The sequence below is a fragment of the Amblyomma maculatum genome, chromosome 9, assembly GCF_055883805.1.
Source record: "Amblyomma maculatum isolate TAMU_Amacu chromosome 9, ASM5588380v1, whole genome shotgun sequence".
In the NCBI taxonomy this organism is placed as follows: Eukaryota; Metazoa; Arthropoda; class Arachnida; order Ixodida; family Ixodidae; genus Amblyomma; species Amblyomma maculatum.
In genome coordinates, this window is record NC_139352.1 from 62,919,089 (window position 1) to 62,941,817 (window position 22,729).

At 46.0% G+C, this 22,729-nt stretch overlaps 1 protein-coding gene across 8 annotated transcripts in view; it reads right to left on the reverse strand.

Annotated features, from left to right (window-relative positions):
• HUWE1 (HECT, UBA and WWE domain containing E3 ubiquitin protein ligase 1) overlaps positions 1 to 19,346 on the reverse strand; it is a 153,808-nt gene extending 134,462 nt beyond the window's left edge. For 5 of the 8 annotated variants that reach the window (XM_084578870.1, XM_084578873.1, XM_084578871.1 and 2 more), the window contains exons 1-6: positions 19,167 to 19,346; positions 6,427 to 6,769; positions 5,875 to 5,994; positions 5,628 to 5,714; positions 5,132 to 5,205; positions 3,103 to 3,181 (exon numbers count right to left, since the gene is read on the reverse strand). In XM_084578870.1, coding sequence (XP_084434996.1) covers positions 3,103 to 3,181; positions 5,132 to 5,205; positions 5,628 to 5,714; positions 5,875 to 5,994; positions 6,427 to 6,633 — 567 coding nt within the window. In that variant the 5' untranslated portion in view covers positions 6,634 to 6,769; positions 19,167 to 19,346. The remainder of the gene's footprint in view (positions 1 to 3,102; positions 3,182 to 5,131; positions 5,206 to 5,627; positions 5,715 to 5,874; positions 5,995 to 6,426; positions 6,770 to 19,166) is intronic. The other 3 variants (XM_084578869.1, XM_084578872.1, XM_084578875.1) reach the window with 3 other exon arrangements.
• Between the last annotated feature and the right edge of the window lie 3,383 nt (positions 19,347 to 22,729).

Consider the following 22,729-nt stretch of genomic DNA (forward strand, 5'->3'; position numbering starts at 1 on the left):
CCAGCTATGAGAGACGCCATAGTGGAGGGCTCCGGAAATTTCGATCACCTGTGGTCCTTTGACGTGCACTGCAATCACACAGCACACGGGCGTCTTGCTTTTCGCCTCCACCGAAAAGTGGCTGCCGCAGCCGGAATTCGATCCCACATTCTTGGGCACACAAGTCTAGCACCCAAACCACTGTACCACCGCATACAACACCCAAAGCCGTAGCCTTACCTGGAAGTTGACCAGCCCCTCGCAGACAGAATTATCTATCTCTCAGATAACAGGGGTCAAAATTAATGAACTTTTAACTGCAGGCCTCGGAGGTGATTTGGAATAGAGCAGGGGCAGCCCTTACCCTTCCATCGGCAGTCATGGGAGTTTATCTAGCCATGTGCCAGGCGCACGGTTCAAATTATCCATGTCAAAACTGCCTTACACTCAAATTGCCAGGCTGTTTTGTATATACAAACTTCTATGAAGCTTAGCTGGAACATGTTGTACTCTTTTAATCATGCAAAAATATGAATTACCGAAGTTCGAATGAACAAGCTTTCACTGTATGCGATTGCATTTTCACACTGTCCCTTAGTTCTCAAGGTATTGCACACATATCGCTTGTAAAGGCTAAAAAAAGAATAAAAAATTTCCCTCGGTATAAAACTATTGTTAACATGTGGCTAGATGACATAGTACAAAAAACCCAATGCCAGAAACCCTTTGCAAAGTAAGCAATCAGTTATTTTATAGTATGCGGCAGTACAGTGAAAGCTCGTTAATTCACAACTCGTTAATTCGAAATTTTGGATAATTCGAAATAGTCATCGTGGTCCGGTCCGCAGTGCATAGAAGTCTATGCGCGTAACAGCTCGTTAATTCACTCAAAAATTGGCGCCGCCACCCATAATTCGAACTGCGCGCCGCCAAGCGGCGCTGTTAAAAACCATCGTTGGAAGCTTTCACGGCAGAACGATAGATGGCACAACCATCGGGGCGCCGCTAGGGTGCTAGAACAAGCACTAAACAGTCTTTCCTGCCGCGACTCCTTCGAGGAACGACGTTTTAGTGTTATCGACCACGGTTTCATGTTGCATTTCGTGAGCCCTCGTTTTTGCACGCCGCTTGTTGTGAGCTTGTGTCCGCGAGATGTGTTCGCGTGGGAAATACTGTGCCAAGACTGTGAAGGAGAAAGTGGCTATTTTACGCGAGGTGGATGAACGGAAGGCCAGCAAAGTGGAAATCGCGAAAAAGCACGGGATTCCACCAAGCACGTTGTCGACGTATGTCCGAAATAGGAAGGCCATCGAGGATGCCTATGAAGCCGAAGATTTCGCCAGCAACAGAAAAAGGCTTCGGTTAGCCAAGTATCCGGAAATTGAGACCGCTGTGATCACGTGAGTGAAAGAAATGAGAAGCGCTGACATTCCACTGAGCGGCCCAATTATCATGGCGAAGGCGGCCGATTTCGCCCTGCGCTTGAATGTGGAAGATTTTGTCGCCTCCGAAGGATGGTTTCACCGCTTTAGAGACAGACATAATCTTGTCTTCCGGGTGTTGTCTGGAGAAGCCAAAGAAGTGGATGCAGAAACTTGTGCCACGTGGCGAAGCAGTGCTCTGCAGCAGTACTTAGAAAGCTACTCGGCACATGATATATTCAATGCTGATGAGACGGCTTTGTTTTATAAGCTCCAGCCCGACAGAACAGTAACATTTAAAGGGGACAGCTGCGCTGGCGGCAAGCGAAGCAAAGAGCGGATTACTGTTCTGGTCGCTGCTAATATGACCGAGACGGAGAAGGTCCCTCTTTTTGTTGTCGGCAAGGCACATAAGCCTAGATGTTTCGAGAACATTAGGACGCTGCCGACGGAATACTCCGCCAACAGCAAGGCGTGGATGACGGGCGAATTGTTTAAAAAATGGCTCTTGAAATTCGATCGGAGGATGGAGCTAGGGAAGCGTCAAGTTCTCCTCATTGTGGATAACTGCTCGGCACACAAAGTCGACGCCGAGCTGAAAGCCACAAGGCTCGTCTTTTTGCCCGCCAACACGACTGCGGCCTTGCAGCCGATGGATCAGGGGGTGATCAGAAACATCAAATGTTTCTATAGGCGCCACATGATCGAGCGCATGACTTTGTGCACTGGAAACCAGAAAACCAGCACCATCACATTGCTCACAGCAATGCACATGTTGGTGCGTGCATGGGAGCAGGTCACGCCGTCCACAATTGGAAACTGCTTCCACCACTGTGGCTTTGCTGCCGGAAGTATGAAAGAAAGTGGCGACGATGGGAGTCCGGAGCCTCTGCCTGCGGCTGTGCGTGCTGTGCTGCAGGACGTCAGTTTTGATGATTACGTTGGAGTAGACAGCGATGCAGCAGTGTGCGGTGCCCTAAGTGATGAGGACATTGTCGCTGAAATTGTTGGGGAGCAGTCTGTCCCAGTAGAGGCAGAAGACGAGGACGACGACGAGGAGCAAGAGCCCGTGCGTCCATCCGCGGCAGAAGTTATGGGAGCGCTGAATGTCGCGCGCCTTTTCTTCAGCTTTGAAGAGGGGGAAGAAGACTCCCTGCGTCGCATTCGCATGCTAGAAGACCGAGTGAGTACGGTAGCCCTCAGAGAGAAGAAGCAGAAGATGATAACAGACTTTTTTGCTAAATAAATGTTTTTCGTGCCCTCCGGGCATCAAACGCCTTCATTTTTGCTCACTTTCATTAGTTCGAATTTTGGTTAATTCGAACTGGCCTGGCGGCCCCGTGGAATTTGAATTAACGAGCTTTTACTGTACAGTGTTGATAAGCGTCGTAAAAGGGGGATAAGGTCTAAATTAGAGAACGCAAAAAAAATTGAGCATAAAAATCTGTTCTTAACACTGCACATCATTTAGCAGCTTTATACAACACATCTTACTGGTCTACCTGCTGTAGATGCCGATATCATCCCCATAAACTTGAAAATGGCAGAAAACATTTTCATGCTTTTTTTCAGGACTGGAAGCCCCTGCCCTTCCCTCGTGGTAACTGGTTCAATCTGTCCAACCCTTCTTGGCAGCTACTTATCAGAGGTATGCCCATGCCAGATGAATAAAGGCCGAGTGCAAGACAAAAATGAAGCCAACCTCAGCCAGGTATGTAAGCCGTGTCAGGAGGGCCTGCCGCCTGTCCGGGTTTAACCTCGTGATGAAGTTGGAACGCTTGCTGAAGAGAAAGAAAAACAGCGATTGAATCCAGATATTGCACATCGCTTACAAAGCATGAAAAAAAAAAAAAAGGAACCTGCAAACACCCGCTGTCACACAAAGAAATTTCGGTGTTCAACTTTGCTGCCTTTAGTTTCAATACAAACTGAGAGCATGATCAAAAGAACTTTCGCAACAACAGAAAATGAACCTGCAACTCATTTCAAAACTCGTTAGGTTAGCGATGTTCTCTCTCATGCATAGCATGTGTGCATGACAGAGACTAACAGTGGTGGCCATGTAATGATGGAAGAAAGATTGGTTGATTGGTTTGTGGGGTTTAACGTCCCAAAGCGACTAATACCCTCTTTACACGAGCAGAGTTAACCGCGGTTAGCGTAACTGCGGTTACGCGAAACCGTGGTTAGCCCGTTTACATGGCAGACCAAACCAGTTACACCCCTAACCGTGGTTATCGCAAACAGAGTTTGGCGACCTCGGGTTGCGTCGTTAACCGAGGTTATGGCGGCGTCTGTTGACGGAGGCTGCTCGTTGGCACTTGAGTGCGCGAAACGCACGAGCGTGTCTGCTTCAGCAGTGTACTCGTTTGCCTGTATTGAATATCCGGTGTCTACTGTGCCGCCCGGCGTCTTCGGTTACGACCTACAGTCGAGCGTCTGCGTACTGAAACCCCGTCCTGTGTTTGCAGTATCGTTTGTGCGGCTTAGTGCTGAGCGCAGAACGTCAAAAAATATGCGGTCTTAGCTTTATAATGAAAGTGCACAAGTTCGCGACGCTTGCTGTGCGGGATGCTGCGAGCAGGCTGAGGTATGTTACACTTACCGCGGCGGTGAAGCGAGCGAGCGCGGCGAACTACGGCGGGGTGCGTAACCCCCTAGTCGTCGATAGGCCTAAATTATTTCTCTTCGAAGCCACGGCGATCGGCGCTTTGGAACTGATCAACGCTGTCGAAATGGTGTACTCATGAAACATCTTTATTGTGAATCCTATTTTGCCGCCGTAAAATAATGATATGATAAACTTTGGCGATACATTAATCGCAGAGCTAGTATAAGCAGAACGGTGAGCCGCAATGTACCGGCGGCAGCTGTCTTGAACAGAAACTTGATAGTATCGCGGTTATCGGTCTTGCCAGCAATTTGCCACTGGTCAGTGATAAGGAGTGATTCAATTCTGATATTCGGCTCAGTATTCCAGATGCCAATAAATTTAGCACGCTTTGTTTGACGTCGGCGCTAGTGAACCGCCGCGTCGTTCGCATACGGTCTGCGGGAGGAGGGACCAACGCGGCGGTGTTTACGATGGTTGATGAGGTGCTGCCATCGTGCGGTGCTTCACCACGTTGTTGACGCCTTGCCGGACGGCACTCCGGAAACTACATTATAAATACAATATTTGCGTCGCTTCGGTTGTACTTTATGGGCAATGGCGGCCGTAACCAAGAACGGCGGCGAGCTGTGTAAGCACAGCTAACCGCGATTGGCGGTTAACCGGGGTTAAGTTCGGTAACCTCGGTTAAGCGTAACCGTGGTTAAGCCGGCCGTGTAAAGAGGGTATAAGGACGCCGTAGTGGAGGACTCCGGAAATTTCGACCACCTGGGGTTCTTTAACGTTAACTGACCAAGTAACTTTGCTGCCTTTAGCTTCAACACAAACTGAGAGCGTGATCAAAAAAAACTTTCGCAACAACAGAAAATGAACCTCAAACTCGTTTCAAAACTCATTAGGTTACCGATGTTCTCCCTCATGCACAGCATGTGCGCATGACAGAGGCTAACAGTGGTGGCCATGTAATGATGGAAGAAAGATTGGTTGGTTGGTTTGTGGGGTTTAACGTCCCAAAGCAAGTCAGGTTATCAGAGACGCCGTAGTGGAGGACTCAGGAAATTTCGACCACCTGGGGTTCTTTAATGTGCACTGACATCGTCCGTGAAAGCTGGCCGCTCACCTGAATACGTAGAGGAGGTTCAGGACACCCAACACCACCTGCATGTCACTTGATGACAGCAACGCAGTGAGGTGCTGCGCAGACAGAAAGAACTCAGATCAGCTCTGAGTCGCCCAAAAATGCCACCGAGACAAGCGTTCTACAACCACCAGATGAACAATCAGCTTCTGAAGCAAACACGATGACAACACACATTCGCCCTTTTCTCCAAACGCTGTCACACTTCAAGAGGTGACACACCCCCGCACATCTCCAACCAGACTTCCTGCAACGCCAACAACCTTTATTCCCCAAAGACTTCCACCCACCATGTCTCTCCTGGAGCCCCCCTCCCAACACGCTCGATGCTAACGCTGCCACACCATCCCAATGGTGCTATTCTTTTCAGCAGAAATTTTGACACCAGCAAGGTAACCTAAGTTGCAAGCAATACACTCTCCCATGTTAAAAATGCTATTGTATGATGACAGAAAATTAGTGCTCATTCTCGACTCACCTCCATGGAGTTGTACAAGTGACGCGAAAAGCTGTGTTCAATGAGAAGGGCTGTGAACTGGAGAATATTCAGCAGTAGCTCCTTGTCCTGTTGGAGAAGACAAGAGGAAAATGGTAGCCGGGTGCCTCCTATCGGCAGCCAATACAATGAAGCTGAGGCAAAATGTGACGAAGACCTTTGGGAGCGTCAGGCCAAACAGCCACTTACAGGTTCGCACAGAGAGGGGCCAAAGAGAAATAGGGCTCACCTTTTCGCGACCTGGGCTGTCGCACGGCAGGCACCACTGGCCTTCGTGCGTCGTCTGGCAGGCTGCCTCAAGCAGCGAGTCAAACAGGTCGAGCACATCGATCCAGTGGTAGAGCTCACACTGCAAGCAATACAGTGAGAGGGGGCGGTTAAAAAGAGACTCATTGGCCAGCAAAGAAAAGACAAACGCAACCCAAAATACCGTCCCGATGAAGCAAACAACAACGGCAACAGTGATGGCCAATGCTCTTACACTTTCTATCCACGGAGCGAGATTCAGCTTCTACTGTGCCCATTTATCAAGGCCCTTGCGTTTGGTTTAATCCCCACATCTGACATTGTTCAAAAGTAATCTTATATTAACCTGTTGTCACTTCTATCTATAAACCCTCTACAGCAAACAGTTGTCACCGAGTTGCTCTGCAAACAGACATCCCGTGCACCACTGCTTCCCACTTCCACTGTACAGATATTTCCCTTCCACACTAAACCGATCTCACACCAGCTGGCTGTACCTCAAACAACATGATATGAGGCCTTGTTGCACTGTCACCTGCAAATGCGCCTCCACAGCAGCAGCTCCAGAGACAGAAACGAGGCCGGAGGTTGCACGCACCTTGCCCCAGTTCCAGCTCTTGACTGCCTGGAGCTCCTGGAGCAGCTCCTCCTGGGAGCAGCTCTTGAGCCGCTCCACCAGGAGCTTGCAGTCCAGCGGCACCTCCGAGGAGCTTTTCTTGAGGCGGCTCCGGTCTATCTTCATGGTGGCCACGCAGGGGCCGAGCCCCTGGCTGCTGCCGGCAAGGCACAATCACCAGGGCAGGGGTCAGAGGGCACAGGGCTCACACAGCACTACTCATGGCCCCCTCCTCCTCCTCCTCCGCACCACACTGCTGCTGCTGAAAAGAGAAACGGTTCGTGTCGTATGAGAGGTCAGTTACAGCCCAGCAAGCACTACATTCTGACCCTTCCTCGCTGTAAGCGAGGCCACAAAAAAAATAAAAAGAGAAAGAAAGAAAGAAAACGCATGAACTTGCGTGCTGAACAAAGTTAAAACTAAAAAAAAAAAAGGCCACAAACTTAGATTGGAAAGAAATATGCGCACTAAGAACAAGGGGCAGTGAGTGCGAACAGACTGCGAGTGAGCAGTCAAGGCCTTTTGTCCATATATGCACCTTCTAACCACCCCCTCTTTTGTTGCACCACTGGATTTTTCAAACCCCTGTGATGAATTTTTTAGACTTCACATTTCAAACTTTATACAGAACACTTTTCTGAGGGGCCAGCCAGCTGAAACTCGCCTCATCTCATGGTACTTCGTGCCATTCGCAATGGGCACTGGGAAAACTTGACAGTAACGGTTACTCCTCAGCACAGACTTCGCTGCTGCCACCACCATCTGGGAACTGTCACTAATGCACAATGAACTACTTGACACACTTTGAACATGTGCACACCTGTCAAAACAAACTACAGTGGCTCCCCACGTGGGTGGACAAAGAACCATTAATGCGGATAATTCCACAAGTTGTCCTCCCACTTTTACAAACAAATAGGATCCCAATGTCATGACGCAATGGCACTCACTGCAGTGTCCCTTTGCATCAAGTTACGCAGATGTGCAAAGCCTGAAGAAAAATAAGATTGTCCATGTGAATATGGCAGGGACTAAATTTCGAATGTCAATCTGAAATGAGGATCAAAAATGCTTAGAAAGGGCTAAGCTCAAAAAGAAACCCAAAGCCTCAGGACCCGCAAGTGTCTTGTGAGCTCTTATGACGAACTCTCATTGCAGAGTAAGAAATCTCTACAACATACTGTGTCAGAAGTGGAAGAGAAGTTCTTTCATTAAAATGCCTCTGCATGTAACAGCCCCTTTTTAGAAGTCCTACCACATTTTTACCAGTACACAACTTATCTGTAGCATCTTGGTAAGAGTCTGGGTAAAACATAACATAACATAACAGCAAGAAACAGTGTCGCAGCAGGGCATAGAACTTGTTGTTTCTACAAATAACTTTTGTGCATGAGCAGGTTACGACCGTGATCACAATAACATTTCAATTCCTCTCAAAGTACTGGCAGATTCATCTCCTTAGCCCACATTTAAATATTAGTCCCTGAGCTAAACGCAATGCCAACCTCACAACCTTAGTTAACCACCGAAAGATAACCATACTGTTTATTTAAAAAGTTCTACTACCATCCGTTTAAGTCTATTAATATAATAATCAGCCCTGCTAACATCTCCGACTGTACAAACCAAGGAGAGGCTGTCTACCCTCCCCCTAACTAGAAATCTGCACATTTGTCATCATCCTTTGTTCAGAACAGCAAGAATTTTGAATGACCTACCAAATGCCATCATGGATCCAACCAACTCAATCATTCAGATCATCCATCCAGTGATTCATATGCTAAATATTCAACTTCGTTATGTAACACCCCTTCGTGGGACCTTTCAGATACTCAAAAAAACAATTACGAGGGACTTTAGCGACTAACGTAGTGAAAGGCGAAAGCCTAAGAAATCCCATCTTGCCTAGCATTCCTGCCATCTGCTATTCCACACTTGAGCGCGCACCAAGGAACACCATGCGACAGGAGCGATGGCGTACCATCCAAACGCACACTTGTCAGAGAAAGTGTGACAGATACTGCGCCCTTCCTCCAGAACTCTCATCTTGTCTAGCGTTCCTGCCATCTGCAATCCCACACTTGAATGCGCGCCAAGGAACACCACGCGACAGCCGCCGCAAAATCGGGACACACTTTGTCCACGACAATATGAGCCATTAAAGGCTTTCTTCGTTAAAAAAAATTATGGGGGACTTTAACAACTAAAGTAGTGAAAGGTGAAAGCTTGAGTACCGCATTCTGCTATGAAACTGGCACTAATTGGTAGTCAATTAGTTGATTAACGAATTGGCGAATTATTCATTATTTAGCCAATCAGTGAATTACTTAATTAGCCATTAGCTGAAATAACTAATTAATTAGTAACTGATATTTCATTAACATGTGGCGTAAGGCACGCATTCGCGCATACTGTGGTGGTGCTCTGCGATTGGTCGAGACCTCTATGACTTCAGCCCGCCTCGGCCAATCAGAACGCCGCGAAAGCGGGACACATTTTGTCCACGACAGCATGAGCCATTAAAGGATTTCACATTAATAAATAAGGTACGGCCTAAATGGTGCTTAGTACAAGCACTGTAAAGTCTCGAGGGCAGGTGCAGACAAACCAACGCTGAATGGAAAACAAAAACTATGCGGGACGAACTTTCAATATATTCATGCAAGATAGAATTCAAAACCCGCATGTAGTGACAGACTCCACTACTTCCATATTGTATATGACGTTTAACATCCCAAAGCAACAGGAGCTAAAAGGGCGCCATAGTGGACAGCTCTGGGATACTTTCGGCCACCTGCGGGTTCGTTACCATTCACCGACATTGCGCAGTATACAGGCATCTTGCATTCTGCCTTCATCCAAACACGGGCAAGGCAGTAGGAATCGCACCCGCAGCCTCGAATTCATAAAGTGCCCCAACAGCAAAGCAACCAAAGCACATGACACGACTGTAATTCTGTTCACTGCTTGCCACATTTGACAAGAGACGTCCAAAGAAGCCATCGATAATTATTCATTTAAGAAAAGGAAACATGAACGACCTTAGCAGCTCTGTGAAAGTTATCCGCATAACGCAAAACAGGGGCAATCAAATTTAAATGGTCAGGTCAGAGTCGACGATGAGTAAAAAATTCTGTAAAAACCAAACAGGCAGTTTCGTCGGTAACAGGCAGCACAAAATAAACAGAAGAGGCCAGATGAGTGGCAGCTGCACTCTTGCTATGCTAGTAAGTGGGTTACACCCGACCGGACCCAACAAGACACCAGCCAACAGGTGAACGAAACGCGTCACATAATCATTGTGAAAAATGAAAATATCTCATCTCGCACAGCAGGAATGAAGCACTGTAATATCGAAATTAGGATTTTCGATATTAATTTTGCAATAAAGATGGCGTAAAATAAGCTGATACAAAACCCTGAGACAAAACCTTGCTTATTATACGTGTATGCCACAGCACGACTAAACCAAGGTAAATTAATACCCGAGTGCAGTCTTTTTCTTTCAGCGGCGTTCGTGACATTTAACACACTCTCGAATGCACCCTTCAATAAAAGGTCACACTCCCTCTTGCACTGCCAATGAGGTGTCTTCAGCTTTTATCACTAGATGGCGATGCCACGGTGACATTCCTCAGTTGAAGCGGTAACCCGGTCTACTAAAACCAACTAAAACATAGGTGTACTGTGAAAAAGCTTTGAATGTGGAAGCGCAAATGAGTGCTATTCTGCACTACAGCCGATTACTATCTCAGACTATATTAAATGGTTTTTAGCTCATTACTTTTGCTGGTGTGCAATTGCTACTACGCTCATTGATCTTAGTTCCCAGCATGAGATGTAAACAAAAAAAAATTGGTGCGTCCACTTACTGAAGCAATATCGAAGCAATATAGGTGAACATCACATACGGCGTTACTAACAAAACCACACGAGATTTGGGACCTTTGGACATGTTTTTCACTGTATTAGAAAAAAAAGACAATTTTATTTCTGTTGTTAGTTAGCCCCGAAGCTTCTGCGGTGGAAAATTTTTAATTCCACAACCTGAGAATAAAGAATCTGCATTATTCCACAGAAGGCTTCAAACAATGCTTCAGAATGCACCTCACATGGTAGCATTATATTTGAAACCATATTTAAGGCAGCTAAGCAACCCTCACCACAAGGCTTACAAGCCACTAGGAGGAACGAGCTTTTTGTGATCTTGAGCGAGAGTAAGAGTGTGGCGATCGTGCCATGAGGGCAACTACCGATGTGGAAAGAAGACTGCACGAGTCACTGGGAAAAAGAAAGCGCCAAAAGAGTTAAAAGAAGTAGTAAGAGCAAGGAAAAGCAAACGGGCGCAGGACTGGTCAGAGTAAAACACTAACAGCCAGCGGCACAGTGGTGACGCAGGCTGCTGCTTCACAAGACACTGTAGCATTAACACATGAAAGGCTTGGCTTTTCTCGACAGACACAGGCATCTGGAGCACTGCCTTCTAAGTATGCTGAGACCCCTGTCACTTCCATAATTAAGCGCGGCACCTGAGTCTCCTTTTTCTCTGGTTGTGGGTTCCAAGCCTCTGCAGTTTGGGACTGCATTATAAAATCAGAGCAATACACCTCAAACTACCGAGGTCTCAAACTTCCCATCGCAACATATCTGCACAAGTAAGACTACAGTAGTCATTTTCTCAACATTCTGACGATTCCTACAGATGTCAGTAAAAACTGCAGCATACAAAAAAAATGAGATTCACCCTCTATGCACCGAACGAGAAAATGAGCAGCTGAAGTCCTGCCTATGATATGCATATGCAGCAAGCATGTATGAGCATGAGGGACACCCTGCAAAGCCAGACCTCCTGATGAGGCAGCAACCTCATACGCTGAAATCACTAACCCTGTACCATGAATGGAAATGAGTATATCAAATCCCGCGCGCCGATCTCGATTGAGCGCGAGCCACAACTCTTCGGATTACAAACCAATTCTCTCCTCATTCCCTACCAACTGTACCTCCTCAAATATGGAGAATATGACCACACATATCAAAATTGCAACACTACATCACATTCTCTGGGGCTCCAATGGCTGCCAGTTCCCTCCGCAGGGTCCTTGCCCTTCCACACAAGACCATGCAAATGGGCCTGATTTCGTGGGCACCAGAAGTCGCTCCCAAATGAAAGCCGCCCTGAGACCACCTGCCAGCCACCAAAATGCAAGTGGCTGTACACAAGACTGTACCAAAAATGTTGCTCCTAATCCAAATATGGCCAGTAAGTAGATTAAGCAGTCTTGGAGATTTTGGCACAAGGGAAATGTGTACAGAACCTTACATTAGAAAATGCGACAGTGGACTGAGAAATGCATTCACTGCCTAGCAAAGGTCCACCTTTAGCCAGCTTTGTGCCCTGTGGGTAGCGAGCCCAACTCACAATCCGAAAACTTCGCCTAAATTACTTTCCTATGGATAAAGAAAGGTTCCCGAGAAATTTGGCATCAATAAAAATATTCTGAGGGTTTGTTCCTGCAAATATTTTCTTTCCATTTTAGACTCACTAGTTTCAGGAATTTTTTAATGCTCTTAAGCACCTTGTACACTCGTGTAAAGGATACAGCTTTTTTTTTTCCGTGGCTTTGACAGGATGCGTCCCTTACATGAAACCTGCATCTTTCCATTAAAATTTTCCGACTGTAGAACAGCTCTGATTATGTATGCATTTTATAATGAATCAGCTCAGGCACGGCGAATGCTTCGAATACATAACACTTTGAAAGTATGGATAACATACAGTGCATGCCCAAGCTATCTCTACGAGGCAACCACCTGATGTAAAAAAGGGTTGTTAACAGTTGCTTAACCACTGCATTACTTTACTGGCAGATGTCATTAAGTTGAGACTTCTAAGATACGGCGCTTGGTGACAGCTTGGAGTGGAACTCTGTATGCGAGATCAACAACAAATTTTTTAGGCTCACATTTCTGTCTTGTTTCTTTTTATTAATAGCTGCCCCACAGGGGGTGCAGCCCAATACACGGGAGCAGCCCTTACACGAGTATATACGGTAACTTCAAAGTTGCCCGCATTGACTAACTATGCGGCAAATATTTTCGCGGTGCGAACCTATCAAATCTATGCAGCCACTCTTTTGTTTGCCTATGATCATTTCCCACGGATCGTAAAATATGGTCCTAACATAGCCACAAAAAGTTCATTGCACAAGGAAGCGAAGCGCCCGAAAAAATCCAAGTAGACATTTTTCCCATTTCCCTCAGCAACTTATCATTCAATATCCGAGAATGGACTATCTGTTGAGAGCCTCAGTGGTGGAACAAGTGTAATCTTTCGATGACCAAAGGTTTCAGGGTCATATTGGTTCTAAGGGACAAAGCTGTCCTTGGGTATGTACCGTTTAATTTGCAGCAACTCACCACCATGCAAGTTTGCTCTAGAGGTATTTCAGCAAAGCATGCTGGTCGGCCCAGCTGATGGTAAGCATGATGCTATCAGCTTTCGGCAGCACATGCCTGGATCTAATGATTTCATTGGTTTGACTACTTGAAAGACCAACCAAACAGGATCCTTAAAGAGATAGAACACTGGAATTTAGGTCTCAAATTTTTTTTGGCACAACGGGAAGATTGATGTCTGAAATGTTCGACAACACAACGGTTCTGGTAGAAACGCTGTAGAAAATTTTTACCAAGAATATTTCGATCAGTGCATGTGCCCGTTTTTATGCAGTCCGATGCTGGAAACCATGAGCAGCGAACGCGATGACGACTGGTAGTCGACAAAAAAATGTACCGAAAACAAATATAAATATCCCTCGCCAGGCAGTAATTCGACATTCTTTACTTAGAGTAAAGTCCTCTTCAGTTTAACGCTCAAGGCTGTAACGGCACAATAATGCAAGCCCTGTCGACACAAGTTTTACAGGGTACTATCATCGCTTCATTCATGAAATTCCAAACACTGTGGCACCATCTAATGGCAAAACCTGAAAGCATGCCTCTCGCGATACGAAAGGAGGGGTGGTTTTACTTAAGGATGCAGTGGAGGGAGCACAAAATATAATGAATTAAGACAAGTGCTTCTAGAAGAAAAAAGAACAGTGTGTAATTACAAAAATCAGCTATATTTTGCTGACGTAGTCACGTGCGGTACTACACCGAAAGTAATAGGGTTTCTCTGCTAGATAGCGGATTATTTAAAATTGTAAAGCCTCTTTGATATTGTAGTGCTCGATCTGTCCAACATGAGGCAAGGTCTTTTCATCTCCACCATAATCTTATGACACATTTTGCCCAGTGTTCTGTCCTTTAAATGCCATTGTGTGCACATGGAGCACAGCTGACCATGTCTGGTGGCCACTTCTCAAGAACTTTTCTACATTGTACCACATGCGTCACACTTGACTCACCATGCCTGTGAAGCTGAAGAAATGCATGCGTACAAACAATGCTCCAAACAATAAAAAAATTGCATTAGGATGTCGATGCATGAGGTCAAGTACTGCCCACAGTTAGGAACAGTTGCCATGATGACAAAAAAAAAAATATCCAGACACAACTGCATGAGTCAAGTTTGCGTTTCAGTAATAGGTGCACTACATTTTGGAGTTGACACCCAACATAGAAAACAACTTCAAAGAGTCCACTGGCTGCACAAGCCTGCCAATTTCAATGTTACATGCCAAAAAAAGGCACAGATACCAGATGCTGGCATTAGTCAGCAGGCAGGTGGGTCAACTATGTACATGTGCTTCTGTATCACGCATGAGTGGATCGAACTTGACGTAAATCACATCACAAAAGCCAAGCAAGAACAGTCACTGAAAAATGGTACTGCCACACAGTGTAGCCATAAGTAACATACATAGAAGAAATTTGCATGTATAAGCTCAGTCAGTAGCCCACAAAGCCCTAACAAGAAAAATGAACACCTCACGTAGCCAAACCCTTAGAGAGTTTACCTCATTCAACACCTTCAGTTCCCTGTAAAGGACATGACGGCAGCTATCGAAGATTTGTAAAAATATATCCAAATATTTTTCCAGGTGATGACAAAGCACCCGCCAGCATCACAGTAGCACCAGAAATTTCTTTAAAAATGACAGCCGGTACGTTTCTGGCTTCCTTCCCATGAAAGCCACTCAGACATTAGCTATCAAAGAAACCAGCCAGACAGCTTCAATACCGCACTGCATGAAACCACACTATCTCTTGCCACAAACACAAAAGAAAGGGAGTGCAAGAGTTGTTTACTCAAAGGCAAGGAACAATTGATACAGTCCATGCAAACATGCAGGTTAGCACAGGCACTGGAGATCTAAGCAATGGGGCGACGCAAATAGCAGAACTGACTAGCTCACCCGAAAAAAACACTCGGAGCTTTTGAACAAATGGCCTTAGAAGCTACAAACACCACCTCATGGACACTAATATAAACCACCACAACATCCCATTATGGACTGCACACACCATTCCTGGCTCACCTATGGTGTTCCCTTTTTGATGAGACTGCAATTCCTATGCTGTTCAAAACTGTCAATGAACACAAAAAAGCTAGTGGCCCACACCACACCTCATAGAATTAAGAGACCATTCATAAGCCCTCATCACAAAAAAAAAAAAAGAAAAGAACTGGTAACCACTAGCCTTTGTCTACACTTGACCACTCCTCCTGAAACCAGCCAAAACTAAGCATATTCGGAGGCCCCGACCATGAATGGTAAACTATAGCTGCTTCATGCTTCCGCTATAACTGCACTTGGTACACAGGATGCACGCACGAGACTTCAGTTAGCAAGGACAGTTTAACAACCCCTTACCACATACTGTGTTATATATAGTACACTGCAGTTTCTTCCGCCAAAACTGTTCTGAACCGCAAGAAAAGAAATCTCGCTCATTTAATGCCACAGTATATACTGTCCGGAATCCATGTGAGCAGTAATTGAATCTCCGAAATGATTTATTAGGTGGTTTTCCTTTAGAAATGTAAAAGAAGGTAACACTGTGTTTCGTGCAAAAATTCAATAGGCAGAGAAAAGATCTCTTAATTGGAGGCAGCACTTTCAAAATTTGCTGTCATAAATGAGACTTTTACTCTCAGGCTGCAACATCATGTGAGCGATAATCCTTCAGACTACACTGTGAGAAGGATATTTACTTCTGTATCACATATGATACAGCCAGCAGTCCGCTCTTGACATTTTGTAATTTAGGTAGAAAAAAGAAATTCATTGCAATCGACCGCCCTTTGCATAATTCAGACTACTTGGCTTCTTAATTAGTCTTTCTAATCAAAGCAGTGATAGGACTCAAGCACACTGCATAGAATCAAAAGCGAGGTCCTGAGCTCATTAGACAACCCGCGGTAGCAACAGTACTAGCTTACTGAGCGTGGAGGAAGACTACGACAATCTCCTGCTAGTAGAAGGAAGAAAAAAGTGTGGGAGACAAGAGGCGAAGCCAAAAATAATTTGTAAAGGAAGAAAGGAAGTGGTAATCAGGACGTTCAAGAAACAAGAAGCGCCAAGACTAGAAAGCAGCCTCTAATATGAAAAAAAAAAAAAAGGAGATTCGAAGGATGAAATATAAATTATATTCGTATAAAACAGCGACAAAGCTTCCACAACCCTTGTGCTGCAACAACGATTATCATCATCATCAGCCTGACTATACCCACTGCAAGGCGAAAGCCTCTCCCATATTTCTCCAATTAACCCGGTTCTGTGCTAGCTGCATCCACTTACCCCTGCAAACTTCTTAACCTCATCCGCCCATCTAACTTTCTCATATCATAGACAAAGGCAAAAAATTCACACGGGAAAAAGCATGGTGGTACAAGAAAACGAACCATCTGTGTCAGCCTGCTGTTGAGAATGAAAACAGATAAAAAAAAGTAAGTTACATGGAATAACTAAGATATAAGGGTCTCTCCTCAGGGCAACCAACAGCATGGCACTGATTGGTGCCACTGACGTTTTGAAGGCTACTTAGGAAGACAACAGCATGGCACCGATTGGCGCCACCGACATTTTGAAGGCTACTTAGGCAGACTTTTAGCCCCACAGCATATATTGAAACAAGTGTGCTGCTTGCCACCCTTCTGTACTCTGGCAGTATGCAATCGTACTCTGTTTTGTGACACCCAGCCATGGGGCTTCATGGTGCTGCATTGAAAAAGTTGCAGGAAATACCACAGTTGTATAGAGTGTTTTGAGTTTTAGCCAGTCTGGCTGGATCTGCAAAAAAATTTTTTAGAAATTGTCATTCTGTGATCAAGTAATGTAATTCTCATTCATTTAGAGTCCCTTATGCACAATTTAATATTTTCACTAAAACTACCCCTAACTGCATTGGTGTATCTTATAAAATACATTGAAATGTTTCACAAAAATGTCACAAGCACATATGTTTCTCTCTCAAACCTAAGGTTGATAAGGATCTTTTATCCCGAATGGTGCTCAACAATTTTTTCGGGCCGAAAAAAATTCCCGCCTAACATAAAGGGTTAAGAGAGTACCACACGTCACAGGAAGCAACAAGCTTACGAGTGTTTACCCTGTTACACTCATTTAAATTCAAACAGCCTTCCTTTAGACATTTATCCACCTTTACACACCCACTTTCATCACCACTTTCCCGCAATGTCGCAAGTGCAAAGCTTGTTAAAGTAAGTTTGACCATTCTTCAATCACATCATTATTGCTAGGTTCGTACTCAGCCACAGATAACTGCATCAGTAAGGCCTCCACTCCTGAAAACAACATTCTAAACAAATTAAATTATGAACTGCACCATTTGACATGCAGTGCGCACCTGTGCTCACAGTTCACAAACGTCCGATCACATCTGTAGCATCACAGCTGCCTTGCACATGCCAGCACAAGGCATTACTAGCAAGTGCGTCATCCAAGACACTGGCCAGGACTAAAAGCCAACTAGGCATCCTCATTATTTACGGCTATAGCAGTACACATGATAGAGCAAGAAAAAAATCTGAGGAGGTGGATTTGATAACACTTTGCAGCCATTATAAGACAGACTGAAGATTACTTTTAAGCTTTGACCGAATTCGAAAATGTGTTTGCCGCTGTTGTATAAAGATGAGTCATGCGTAAAAATTGTTTGCTATACTCCCCCTCTCAGTCAATACCATGTACCAAACACAACTACCGACAAAACACGTCTACAATAAGAAAAGCCATGCCTTTCCCCATTCACAATCATTCAATGTGAACCAAATAACGGCAATCGCATGGCAGCAGACATTGCCTATGCGGTTAATAACAGTTGGACTACTTTGCACTATTAGGCAAATAAAGGCACTGGGGTATGACGGAGGGGCGTCAAACGCGAAGTGGCAGACGCGACACTACACAGGAAGTATACAACAGGGAACTGCGTTGCGCCATCAATCACAAATCTCAGACGATGCGGATTCCAATCATACGAGCAACGTTCGCGACTGAAACCACTCGGCGCGCGCGCGCCGCTACTTCAAAAAAAGCGACGAACCGTCCTTGGCAAAGGGACTAATCTTGCTCGCGCGGTCACCAATTTGGGTGTCTCGCGCAAACGCACCAACAACGCGTACCCAGACAACTGCGAGCCAACACAAAAGGCCTCGACATGCGACTTCTACAGGCAGACCAATTCCGAAATGTTATTCCATTAAGGACCGAATTAGTAAGCCAAAGCCCAGGGGCAACAAAAGGCGCGAAGTCTCATTTGCTCTGTACTCACCGTGAAACACCCATAACAAGCAAACAAACAAAAAGAAAACGACTGGCGACGAGTACGGAGATCTTGGCTCAACACCAGCGACGTAGTTATTGCAACCCACGAGGCACTGTTCCCTCGGGGGAGAGTTTTGCGCGCCAAGAGAGCGTTAATACGATGCAAAGCTGTCAGCTGTTTGCCCTGCTCGAAGGCAGCGCGGGTATAAGCCCCCCCCCCCCCCCCCCCTCCCACCTCCGATAGGTTCAACAGTCGTCGCGGTCACTTGGCACGCGATTGAGACCGCACAAAGCGTCGTGACCTGCGACGCGAGGGGCTCGCTATGGAGGAGGGCACAGCAACTTGACACGGGACGTTAGGCTACTTTATTTAAGAATTGGGCCCACGGCATCAGGCGGCCGGGATGCTCGACGGTTTTTTGCTCTTCTGCACCTTGCACGACGCGCAGAAAGTGAGGGAGGGAGGGAAGTAGATGAGCGAGAAAAACGCGCCGGCTCGCGCCGCTGCGCCGACAGGCGTAGCTCGCAGCCGACCCTCGAACGGCGGCTGGCATCTCGCAGAACACTGCGCTTGCATTTGCGACCGAGGTACGAACGCGATTCGGAGCTCAGGGATGCAGGAGTAGCCGTGTGACGGCTTTTCTCGGCGGCATCTTAGGCCTAACCGTCGTGACCGACAGCTCTTGAGCATCGAAAAGGCCGCTCCAGGCTTGTCAGCGGGGCCCTGATTCGGGCCCCGGGCTCGTACGCGAGTGTCAGCACGCTCCGGCAGACCGTACGCAGCGCGCTTAGGTACAGCAGCCACCAAACAATGACTTCTCACGCGAGCACAAGTGCACAGAGGTCGCCATTATATCGAGGAGAGTGTACGGTGTTTATCCCGGACGCTTGCTGACTTGCAAAAAGGGTGCCTCTACTGACCTTGCCACGCAGTGAGAGCAATCACTTTTGGTTTCCGATGCGTCCCGTTGACTTCAAGTCACGGGCAGAAGCTCATGGCAGTGTTGGAGAAAACGTCGACAAGCACACACACACACACCACCAGCACGATTACCATGAACGGTGAGAGCGGCACACAACTATGGTCACAAGAAGCAAGGCACAAGTTTTCGCCAGCAGGAGGCAGCGAAGTTGCGTTTGCTAAAGCAAGCGACCGCAGCGCTACCTGGCAAGTCTTCCTACTTATGGTGCTTATTTTTTTGTATTAGCTCTATGCAACGTACTACTAAATTTCAGCAATCAGCAGCACTCTACTCCAGTTTCGGATTCAGTTTCAGTACGGTGGCTAGCGTAATTCCAGGTTAGAGAAAAATGAAAAACATGCAACCTGACGTAACCGAGCCGAAAAGCCGTCGGAGCAGTAGCAGCAGCAGTAGTATTAGTAGTAGTAGCAGAGTCCTTAGGACTCTGGGAGTAGTATAGTAGTGCTAGAAGCAGAGCTAGTAATCGGGGGCTGAGTGGCAATTTGTGGTTCTAGTGATTGATGATTGGTGTATAAAAGGCGACGACGGGTGTATGAAATCATTGTAATTAATTTATGAATTAAAGAAATGAAAAAAAATTGGAAATAGTTTTGAAAGGTTTCAAAATGTTCAGAATGAAAAGCTAATGCTTTCTGGTAGTATTAAGAAATAAATACGGTGCAATTAATAAATTGAAAAAATGAAAAAGGGGACTTCAAAAGTGTCAGATGGTCAGAATGAAAAGCCAATGATTTATGACGCTAGTTAAGAAAATCTAGTTAAGTTAAGAGTGTGTAATGAATAATTATTTTAATAATTAAAATAGAATAGGGAAAAGGGGGATAAAATTTGTCAAAAGGCTCAGTAGGAGAAAACAAATCAATGCTTAATGAGGCTATACGATCATAAAAAGGAAGCATGGAAAATGAGATTTAAAAAAGGTGCCAAAATGCTCAGAGTAGGAAGCCAGTCTCATACCCTACTGATGGCCTGAGGCAATAAAGATCGTTTAAGAAAAATAAAAAAGAGGCCAATGTTTGCTGATGCTAAGTACCGGTGTAAAAGTTAAAAACTATAAAAAATTAAAATACAAAGAAATTAGAAAACATCGTCCGTGTCTTAAAAACTACCGCGTTATGCCTCCCAAGGCGAATTGTACGCAACTGCCCCGAATAAGGAATAAAAGAAGGAAGCTTACTTTAATTACTGCCACAGGTACCAGCCAAATTAACACCCCAATCACAACCACCGTTATTAATTTTTTTATTTTTTTATGGACCTTATGAGGAGATCATATGCATGCTGTGAAATGCGTCTATACATTTGAACGCAAAACTTGAGCTCTAAGAAATAAGCGATAGCTGGGGGAAGAATTCTACGGAACGCGCATATTTGCGCAACGCGCTGTACACGGGAGCGAGAATATCGTTGATTGATTTAAAGCACACGTACTCTACATGGTCAGAATCTCTTATTCCAGGATATTCACGATATCTTCGGGCTTCACCTCATCCTGGACTCGCTCCACCAGCACTTTGACGGTCGTAAATGAAGCAAGCTAGAGATGTTCAAAGTAGTGGAGGTACAAAATTTGTTACAAGTACTTGCCCGCTTCCATCAGAAGTCTGTTATTCGCGTCGTCTGCGCCGACAGGGAAGTAAAGCAAGCCCGCTGTACAAGCAAAAGCTCGGATATGTCTCCATCGAAACTGTGTGATGACAGTGTACGTTAATAATCCTCAAGCCGCGGAAATTATTCCGGGGCCCTTCAGTACGCCACCTCGATCTTTCTCTCTCTTGTTTCAATCCCACCTTCCCCCCTTCCCTTACAGGTGTCCCTTCCCTCCCAGGTATCCACAGAGATGTGTGGCACTGCGCCTTTGCAAATTGACATTTACACTTGCGAACAAGAGTCCTGGTACCATAAAGTAAGAGATAACCGAAAACGGAGGACACCCATGGTACAGTGCTCTAGGGTCCCAGCGGCCGACTTTCCAGCGACTCTAGCCTACTTTGGCTCTATGCGCATCTACAGGGTGTTGCACAATTAGACCCGCGCTGTAGAATGCTTCTCCCAGCTAAACCGCGGAATCCTTGCAGTTCAGATTTCGCACAGAAATCACATTTTGTCGCTAGTATTTGTTAATACTAAATTTGTTTGTGGTACTTGCCTGATTCGATCAGAAGAAGTAAAATATTCCCATCGCCTGCGGCGGCGGCGACGCCAGACGAACCGCTGCCCCAGTGATGGGACTGGTGGCGCCACCTCATGCTGCTTACAACAACTCAAACCTTCTGCCAGAAACGCTCGCCCCCTCTTTTCCTGCTACAGAGTTGTTGTTAGCAGCATGAGGTGGCGCCACCAGTCCCATCGCTGGGGCAGCGGTTCGTCTGGCGTCGCCGCCGCCGCAGGCGATGGGAATATTTTACTTCTTCTGATCGAATCAGGCAAGTACCACAAACAAATTTAGTATTAAAAAATACTAGCGACAAAATGCGATTTCTGTGCGAAATCTGAACTGCAAGGATTCCGCGGTTTAGCTGGGAGAAGCATTCTACAGCGCGGGTCTAATTGTGCAACACCCAAGGCATCTAGTGCACATTTGCTTTTGGTTCACTTTTTTTTTATGCATCGTGTAGTTTCAAGGGTAGTTTCACTACGTCAACGCTTCCTGTCACCGTTTACAACTTGTAAAGTCATTGGAACCGGAAAAAATTCTGCAACCGCCGAAGCCGCGCGGTTAGTGCGCACGGCCACCAGCTGCTGCGCTAGAGTGACACAACACTTGTCATGTTTTCGCTGAGCGGGCACAATATACTCTTGAGCACGGTGGAAGAAAGGCGATCCGATGGCGAAGTCGCGCTAAAGTGAACTAGAATTTAACCGATGGGCCTTTATTTAATCGCGCGGCAGACAAGGTATACTGCAGAGAGAGAAATGTGACCGAAAGAGAGGACCGCCGCCAGAGGGCCAGGGGCAGCACGCATAATACAAATAGTTTGTGTACTAACTCTCTGGCAGCACGGGTGTTGAGGGGGCGATCAACGGGGCACCGTCACGGTTGCGGCGCATGCGCTGATAATTTTTCACTTCAATCAGCATTTAGACAGTTGGAAAACTGTGCTGGCGCCGCCGGCCGATCCGGCGCGAGTTGATCGCAAAGCGACTGCAGCGTCCCTCTTTCCCGCTGCGGTGGATGGGTGAGGTCATCGAGTTAACACAAAGGCAGAAAGTTTAAAATACTATTAACCCTCTTTTTTCAGCAATGCAACAAAAATAAAATTGTGTTTGCGTTTTTAACCACATTTTTATACGCATATGAAAGCCAGCAAGTCTAATCGGTCTACTGACGAGTCTGAAGCAAGAAGGTTGCAGACGCAGCTCAAACCTGTCGTCTGCTACCTGTCTGTTTGAGGTAAGTCTGCAAACGCGGTGGCGTTTTGTGCGTAAAAATGTGTTTTAAAAAACGCAGGCTAAGTTTTATTTTCCGTTGCGCTGCTGAATAGCAAGGATTAGTAATAT